Below are 9,252 nucleotides of genomic sequence, written 5' to 3'. Positions count from 1 at the left end.
ATGACTAGATTTACAAAACAATTTAAAATATATATATATATCATAATAACCCCCTCCATCCCCTTTAATTATTTTAGTCTGAAATCTGTCCTTCTTTCACACTGCCATCAGGTTGCTTGTTACCACATTTCTCTCTAATTTCAGCATATCACATTACAGCTGTATACATAAATTTAAACGAAGGCATATTTTTAAATTAAGTTCATTTAAAAACAAAAATCATATTATTAATAATAATAATAATAATAATAATAATAATAATAATTAATAATAAAGAACACACACAAATTCACTTTTTTATTGTTTTGAAATAATAATAAAACGGCAGCAATAAGCACAATATAAAAATTGAATGCACCCACATTACCAACTGTTATTGAGATATTCACATATTCCTGAGATCACGGTGAAAATTCTACAAATATAAAGTGTCTGTATTTATTTAGTAAGTATTTGTATAGCAACCACAGTACTTCAGTCAACCTGCAGTCTGGCTGCGGCTGAATAAATCGCTGTGTAAAGGTGTCCCTGCTGGTCACTAGAAGGCTTTGTGAAGGTAAATGTTCATTTTTGCTCCAGTAAAGATGGGGGGTCTTGATCAGTGATTGAAATGTGGCGTGGACGCACTGGCCTTTTTGACACCTCGGTCTGTAGCGTCTGTAACAGTGTGTGTGTGTGTGTGTGTGTGTGTGTGTGCGCGTGTGTGTGTGTGTGTGTTTCATATGCACATATCTGTTTGTGTTTGCTTGTATATGCGTATGTGTGTCCACTCATACATACACGTTTCTGTATGTGAGTGTGTATGACATTTGGGTTCAGAGTACAGTACAGGCTGTTGTTCCCACAGTGCAGTTCTTTAAGGTTCAGCTCTGAACTTTACAGACTACTGTTCCCACAGTGCAGTTCTTTAGGTTTCAGCTCTGAGCTGTAAAGACTACTGTTCCCACAGTGCAGTTCTTTAGGGTACAGCTCTGTGCTGTACAGACTACTGTTCCCACAGTGCAGTTCTTTAGGTTTCAGCTCTGCGCTGTAAAGACTACTGTTCCCACAGTGCAGTTCTTTAGGTTTCATCTCTGAGCTGTAAAGACTACTGTTCCCACAGTGCAGTTCTTTAGGTTTCAGCTCTGCGCTGTAAAGACTACTGTTCCCACAGTGCAGTTCTTTAGGTTGCAGCTCTGAGCTGTAAAGACTACTGTTCCCACAGTGCAGTTCTTTAGGTTTCAGCTCTGAGCTGTAAAGACTACTGTTCCCACAGTGCAGTTCTTTAGGTTGCAGCTCTGAGCTGTAAAGACTACTGTTCCCACAATGCAGTTGTTGGTGGCAACGCAGGTCCACTTTGCGCTGGAAGCTGGCGTGGCAGCCGGCGCAGGCGAAGGGTCGGTTGCCGCTGTGCTTGCGGCTGTGCGTGATGAGGTTGGAGCTCTGGCTGAAGGCCTTTCCGCACACCTGGCACACGTGGGGCTTCTCACCTGAAGCATCGGAGGGAAACGCGTCACACACGGCCCTCCCCCACAGACACTGTGTGAACGTAGGCTTGTGTGATCCCCCTTCAGTCTGCGGCTGGTTTAGCACTCGGAAACAAGCGCGCGTGTGCTGTGAGCGTGTGCTGTGAGCGTGTGCTGCGAGCGTGTGCTGTGAGCGTGCGCCGTGAGCGTGTGCTGTGAGCGTGTGCTGCGAGCGTGTGCTGTGAGCGTGTGCTGCGAGCGTGTGCTGCGAGCGCGTGCTGCGAGCGCGTGCTGCGAGTGCGTGCTGCGAGTGTGTGAGAACTGAATTTAAGTGACTTAAATTAATCACCTGGGTGGATCCTGTTGTCATAAGTAAGTGTAACTGATATTTTTGTTTCTGCCAGCGGATTGGATAATGGATGGAAGGACGGATGGACGTGTGTTTCTGTGGCACAGGCTCTCCGCGCGCTCACCTGTGTGTATGTAGGTGTGCTTCTTCATGTCGGATTTCTGGTGGAACCTCTTGCCGCAGTACGGGCAGGGGTACGGGCGGGTGTTGGAGTGGATCAGCAGGTGGGTGGAGAGGGTGGAGGAGCGCTTGAAGGTCTTTCCACACACTTTGCAGCCGAATCCGCGCTCCTGTAACACACACACACGCGTGTGGGGATCGTCATGCTATGCTTTACCACGTCACTGCAACATTCAATGTCCCACCCCCCCCCCCCCCCCCCCACACCCCTTTTGGTCCGACAGTCGACCTCGCTTTTTGTCCAGCAGCATTTACTGCACAAATTTTCACACTGAGATTCTTGAACATATTCCAGGGGAGTTTTTGAAAGTCAGATCGAGTCAATTAGAGTGCGGGTGACTAACAGTATTGCCTGACTCATTTAAAAAGTTATGGTGAGATAAACATGATAAACACCAAAAACATTAACATGAAGACTGATGGACCTCTATGAGCCTCACTCCTATCAAAGTATCTGTTAGTGCACCCTGACCATCGTTAATGGTTTTTTTGGAATGTTTTTTCAAAATTCTAAGCCAGTGTTCCAGAACTCCGCTGCTTTCGGTCACCGGCAGGGATTGTGACATCATCAGCACCAGAATGCTCGGTTAAGAACATTCTAATCGCGTATTTGTGACCTCACGCCTTTAAGGGCTAAAGGTGGTGTACAGGGGAAAAACGTGTCCTCGTAAACATTTGTTTCTGTGTGACCGCACACAGTGCAGGGAGAGCTGTCTGTTAACCGTACCATAATCCTGCAGTGCACACCCAGCTTTGGTCTGAACACGTACGATTGGTCGCTGTACGCAACCAATGGGAGGACAGGGAGCCTGCTCACATGTGACCCCTGCGAATGAGAGAAGGGATTGGACACTGATCATGAGGATAGTCACACGTGTGTGTGTGTGTGAGAGAGATAATAATAGCACTGCAGTACCCACCTCCTGACACCGGGGGCAGTCTGCGGAGGAACGCTTGAGACTGAGCTGACTGATCAGCTGCTGATTGCTGCTCTCTGTCGCCCCCTGTCTGTGGCTCAGGAAAGTGTGCAGCAGTTGCTCCAGCTCCCTCTCTCTCCCGGGGCTGCGTGGGCACAGGGCTGGGGGCCAGCGGGGCGTCGGCTGGGGCGGAGCTGGGGCGTGAGCCGGGCTGCCTGATGGGCAGAGGGTAGAGGGCACAGGCATATCCGTTATGTGCCCGTTATTTTCCCAGTTTGCGGGCGGCAGCGTCTCTGGAGGCTAGTCCTGGGGACGGGCACTGTCACTCCTCTCTTCTGCTGTACTTCAGTAAATGTCAGGCTGTATAAATGCATTTCATAGAAATGAAACATGTAGAAATAAACTTATTTCATTGGAAAATGCCACTCTGCGTAAGGGTGTCCAGTAGCTAAAGATGGAGGCAGTGTAGTATAATGGGCAAGGAGCTACTCTTGTAACCTAAGGGTCACAGGTTCGATTCCTGGGTAGGACACTGCTGTTGTACCCTTGAGCAAGGTACATAAACTGCATTGCTTCAGTATATATCCAGTTGTTATAAATGCAATGTAAAAACTTGTGTAAGTCACTCTGGATAAGAGGGTCTGCTAAATGCCTGTAATGTAATGTGTCCAGTAGCAAAGGTGCTTAAATAAATGACAGTGCTGCTGATCCATAGAGCAGTCCCTTTGCAGCTGCTGATCGATTTCACTGTATATGGTGCCCAGCTAAAGATCTGAAGCACTGCGGCCTCTCAGGCTGATCTGCGTGTGTCCGTCTGAGGTCAGACGTGTGTGTGTGTGTGTGTGTGTGTGTGTGTGTGTGTCCGTGTGAGGTCAGACGTGTGTGTGTGCGCGTCTGAGGTTGGATGTGTGTGTGTGTGTGTGTGTGTGTGTGTGTGTGCGTGCGCGCGTGTGTCTGAGGTCGGACGTGTTGTAGGTGAGGTGCGCTGGGGGTGTGGGTGTGTACCTGGGGGCCAGCACAGGTTAATGTACTGGGTGCTGTAGGGAGAGGGCAGCATGGGGTTCAACCGCGCTGTGGATGGGGCCACTGCTGTCCCGGTAACCGCTGTCCCAGTAACTGCTGCCTCGGCAACCGCTGTCCCAGTAACTGCTGCCTCGGCAACCGCTGTCCCGGTAACCCCTTTGGTCGGGTAGGTGGGGTTGACCACTTTAGGGGCGGGGCTTCCGGGAGACTGCGGCTCTGGTGGCAGGAAGCGCCCCTGCGATTGGGTGGAGCCACGGACACCGCTGTCCTCTGCAGGCCGTGGTATGTGGGCCCCGCCCCTTCTACTCCTGACCAGGAAGGAGCGAGGCATGCTGGGAGAAGGGCCCTGGAATAGTAGGAGAACGCTGCTTAGGCTGAATAAATATGCAAAACACCAGCACTGCTTACATCTAATGACCCGGATCAACAACACACAAATGCTACACCAGCCAGAGTGCAATATCACCAACAAAACTTAGATTTATTCAATCTGATTCATCATTCAAGCAAACCATCCTCTCTTGGGATGGAAAAAAAATACCAAGTAACTTGTTACTCTAATTAATGCTATAATAAGTAAGGCTTCTTCAAAACTGTAATTGTCAATGGCAATATATTGTTTTTGAATTTACAGAAGATTGGTACAGTTTAAATTGAGACGTTCATTATGAGCGTACTACACACATTGTATACAAACAGCTATTTACAAAAATGGTATAAAGTGCATGCATTCACAGAAATTACTACAAACAAAATTGACTCATAAACAGGAATAAATAGATTTTTTAAAAAAGATTTAAAACTGAAGGAAACCAGACTCAAATAATAATTTGTGTATTCCATCAGAAAAAACAATTATGATGTAAATGAAGCATAGTCTTGCTTCTGTATCTGTCTCCATTTCATTGTAGAAAAATACAGCAGGATTCATTTTAAAACGAGTCTGTCACATCATATACAGCGGAAGCCAAACATGCTTACAACTTCATGTGGCTGTACATACATACTGAATGTAACCTTTCAGAAAATATTAGGATTGGCAAGTTAATTTCCTAACGTTTGTCCTGAGTGTGTAAAGTGTGTAATGTGGTCAAATATCAGAACCCATTCTGCTCTTATCTTATGCAACCCAGCCTAGGTGTTGTCATATTTTTGTATTTTCTGTAAGATTTTGTGTTTTTTTTTTTTTCTTTTAGGATATTCCAGACGTTTGAAACAAAATGATTCCTTTCACAAACTGAACCTATGCCTGTACCCTTTAAAGGTCAGCTGATGTCACGACCCTTAACCCACAAGCAGATAGATATTTGTCAGTGCATACCCGCTCTGGTCTGCACGAGATGTCTCGTGCACGCTGATATATATTTTTGTGTTTCTCAACATGGTGAGCCCACCCGACATGATTCGGATCCCTTCGTCTAAGAAAACGGTGAACTGTAAGTACTGTGTGCGATGTTTTTTTTTTTTTTCTGCACAGCTGCAGTAAAGACCGTTTCAACATCGGAGCGCACCTGTAGATAACACGCCTTTTGGTTAAAGAGTATGAACGCTGGGAGGGATTTTCGTCTGCGCGCACAAACCCGCAAAGCCAACGAGCGCCAATCCAAAAACTCTTTAAAGTCTAGACTCGTTTGTATTGTCGAAATTAACTAAAACGCTTATAAATCCAGGTACGGTGGCGTTCAGTATTATGGCGAAAGTGTCCAGCAATTAAAAATCCCGCTTCAAATTCTGTCGTATCCTGCGCTGGTCTTTAATTTTCTTTTATGCCTATCCATATGCGTGCGTCCAGTTAAATTAAACCGCCTTTATAAAGCGCTGTCTCCTCTGTTAGATAGTTACTCCTAGTATAGCTATGGTAAAACTTGTGGGATGTAGCTACGATGTTTCAGTCTGTGTGAACAGTGGGTGACCTCGGTCACTGCGCGAGATTCACTTCCACCCCCTCCCCCCCTCTTGCGCGTCACCCACCCCGAGGCTACCTCGAAACTATCGCTATCCCAACACACCCCACCCCAAACCGCTATAGAATAGGCTTAATCAAAACCCCTGATTAAACTGTGCTTTACATGCCAAATGCCAAGCAGGGCAGAGACCTTTGCAGGCGCAGGTGCGTGCTCGAAGTGAGAAAAGAGCACACCAGCCGAGTCTCCCTCCCCTGCACGCGCCTGCCAGTGCCAAATACAAAATATTGTATTGTACCTATAATTATAGGTACAATTCTATTTGATTAGGAAATTATTGATTAAAAAAAAATACTTTTGTTTTCTCATTGATTTAAATGTAATTTATTCTCACTGTCAACTTCGAATACAATTCACATCATTTCACACATGCGTATATTTTGTTCAGCCGAGTGCCGTATACAGTTCCTTCTATATCGTTTAAAAAGCTGAATTGATCATCAACAAAAGCGTTGAAAATATTTACTTTGTAACAAATGATGATGATGATGCCACATTGCAATAACAGTATGTTTTTCAATTTTATGTACATATATAAAATTTATAAAGCAACTTTGTCAATGGAGCCAATATTTGTGATTATAATCATAATAATAATAATAATAATAATAATAATATGTTTTGTGCCTCTGTCTGAATATTAGTATAAGGTCTATAATATAGAAGTCTACTGTTTCTCAACAATCTAATGCAATCTTAACGGACACGGGCGGTGCGTCAAAGAAACCGCTGTTCTTAAATTGTAGAGAATTGCATCAAACGCCTTCACTCACCACTTAAATGGAAAAGTTAAAACAAGAAATCAGTTTTCGCGGCTTTTCGGTGTTATGGTGCGCTCATGCCAGACATCTCCAGGTCAATTGCTGAGATAAAAAAAAGAAAAAAGTTGTTTAGTTAAATTCTACCAGAACTAACCAGTGGGATTTTATTGCTAATGGTAGGCTATTTATTCCTTTATTTAAAATGCCATGAAACAAATGATCAGCACTACTTGGAATATAAAATATTAACATTCTAAATATAAATGTGTAAATGAAGTTACTGATTACCAAAGGTCAGTACTTACCTAGTAATGCTAGTTATTACTGTGACGAAGACATCAAATGCCCATGGAAATCTAAAGTACAACCAACTTGTTGAGCCAAAAAGAACAGTGTATTTTAGCTATCTTGATCATTGAGTTATGATGCTTCCCAAAAAAAACAAACAAAAAAAAAACTTTAATACAACTTTCTGATGAGCTGTTTCTAAATTTCAGCGCATAATTCTAATTTGTTTAAAACTGAAACATTCACGGCAAGTCGCGGAGTTGTCGAGAGGTCGCCTGGGCACGGGACAAAGTGTGAGCAACGTTGAACCTGGAAGAGCGCGCGCGCTACACCTTTCAAGCGCTCGGCTGTTCAGACCATATACATGTACATATATACGACCGCAACCAGCTTCCTTTCCACGAAACCCAATCCAGCTGCGCGTGAAACATGGGCGTTGGCACTGGAAGAGGTATAATTTCTTTTAATGAGACGTATTAATAACTACAGATTGTAACATGCAGACGGAACAGCATTGTGTTATGGTAGGCTTCTGATCACCGTTAGACTATGCGTAATACTGAATGTCTATTGCTATCCATTCTATTAATGGTTATAGTTAAGCACCTAACCCATAAGAAAAGTAACACCTCTTAGGGCTAAATTTTAGCACTGCTTTCAAGTTAAAAATCGATCACCGTCTTACTGCTTACGTGCCTTGTGTGCGCTTATAAAACACGCTGACTTTGTAAATTGCACTAGATGGGAGCAATCGACTAGTAATAATATATACATTAAGGTGAAATTGGACCGATTACAACCGATTGTATAATTTTACTATTCTGTTCTCAGATTCTAAAGTTTTGAGAGACCACGTTTATCTATAATTTCCATGTTTCCCTGTCAACAGAAGGCATAGAGCCCTTTGCCCTTTTGATATGTATTAACAACTATACTGTACTATCAATAATACAATTATTGTATTATTGTATATAGATTTATATTTTAATTCTCACACGTGGAAAATAATCTACTCTATTAAAAGGAACCAAGCAAAATTAGCACTTCCCTGAAAATGGGAATTTTAAAAACAGTCTAAAATATTCACCTCCCGGTTTTCAGTACTATTGCACCTGTTTTAACAGGAACACTCTACTGGATTGTCTACTGTAGTGTTTTATTACTTTAAAACATTCTAAGTGGGCTTTTTAACCAGACCTCCACAGGGGTGTGCTTCCCACTCTCAACCAGGCAAGTCCACCACTTCCTTAGTCACCTAATAGTGGAAACTGGTACCTTTTAGTTTTTGTTTTATTTATTATTTGTGTGTTTGTAGCCATCTTCTCAGTTGTGAAGGTAGAGAACCATTTGCTTGGTTTCTACCAAGAATTCTTTGCCTTTCCCGGTGGCGATGGATGACACAGGATTTTTCGTGAGTCATATGCTCATTTTTACCCAGAAAGCCACGGGAGGCAACATTACAGCTCCCTTATATGTAATCTTATTTAAAATAATTAACTAAATATGTTATTTGGGGGCAAAATATTACTTGCTGAACAAAGTGTTTTTACTCTGAGTGACAGTAGCATAATAGTAGTAGCATTAGTATAAAATCATACAACTGCAATGCTTTTTGAGTGCACTATATGGCTCATTGTGTATATTGTTTGTTTTATGCAGCCTTTGCTCTTATTCATTAAGAATGTGAACAGTTTTCAGATTTTTCTTGGTGTTGTGCTGCTAAATAACCTACCAAACAGCTACAGCACCATGTATGCCAGATCTCTCAAGCTGTCAGTGTTCTAACCAAGCACTTGGATATTCAGCATCAATATAAAAGTTTTCCGTTGTTCCAAGTTCCTTGTTTCACTTCGTAATTACTGATTTTGTAATCGCGTATTTCTTAGATGCAGCAGTACGGGTTTTTAAGGGCGAAGAACCTTTCAGGGATTACTTCAGGTAGCAAGGAGCCCCCTGCCCCCCGTGCCCTCGTCTGAGGAGCCAAAATGAAGTGCAAGGGTGTCGAAATGAGTGGGACGGGGTTTAGTCATTTAGAGTAAGCATGAGCATTCCCTCTACAAACCACTCCCTCATTGCCCATCTTCTGCCGTGGTCTGAAGACCCATCTCTTCAGACTATACCTGGACTGACTAACTATCGCCATTCTGCGGATCATTTCTATTACTTAAATTCCCCCCCTTTCATGCTACACATGTACCATCCAGCACTTTTATTGTAGTTCATATCATTATCTTGATGTTGCAGTTTGGTATGCCTCCTAGTTTGAGTCAGCATAGGTTAGGTCAGAGTAATGTTCACTGTGTGAACTGGACTTAATGTGTTCAT

At 43.4% G+C, this 9,252-nt stretch overlaps 1 protein-coding gene across 1 annotated transcript; it reads right to left on the bottom strand.

The window, feature by feature from the left end:
- Positions 1-731: 731 nt before the first annotated feature.
- Positions 732-7,586, bottom strand: LOC118215980 (zinc finger protein Gfi-1b-like). Its single transcript, XM_035396968.1, has 7 exons — positions 6,945-7,586; positions 6,652-6,741; positions 3,897-4,260; positions 2,895-3,106; positions 2,702-2,800; positions 1,919-2,084; positions 732-1,469 (listed from the first exon to the last, which is right to left on the bottom strand). The coding sequence occupies exons 3-7, from the start codon at positions 4,243-4,245 to the stop codon at positions 877-879; spliced, it is 1,419 nt and encodes a 472-aa protein (XP_035252859.1). The 5' UTR covers positions 4,246-4,260; positions 6,652-6,741; positions 6,945-7,586; the 3' UTR covers positions 732-876.
- Between the last annotated feature and the right edge of the window lie 1,666 nt (positions 7,587-9,252).

This window comes from Anguilla anguilla, chromosome 17 (assembly GCF_013347855.1).
Source record: "Anguilla anguilla isolate fAngAng1 chromosome 17, fAngAng1.pri, whole genome shotgun sequence".
Taxonomy (NCBI): domain Eukaryota; kingdom Metazoa; phylum Chordata; class Actinopteri; order Anguilliformes; family Anguillidae; genus Anguilla; species Anguilla anguilla.
Note: the sequence above shows the minus strand (reverse complement) of the source record. Positions and strands in the feature narration are given on the sequence as shown.

Coding starts and splice junctions, on each gene's coding strand:
- LOC118215980 (XM_035396968.1), bottom strand. CDS start 4,245: ATGCCTCGCTCCTTCCTGGTCAGGAGTAGAAGGGGCGGGGCCCACATA. Junction 3,107..3,896: donor TAACCTGTGCTGGCCCCCAG/GTACACACCCAC, acceptor TCTGCCCATCAG/GCAGCCCGGCTCACGCCCCA. Junction 2,801..2,894: donor ACTGCCCCCGGTGTCAGGAG/GTGGGTACTGCA, acceptor TCTCATTCGCAG/GGGTCACATGTGAGCAGGCT.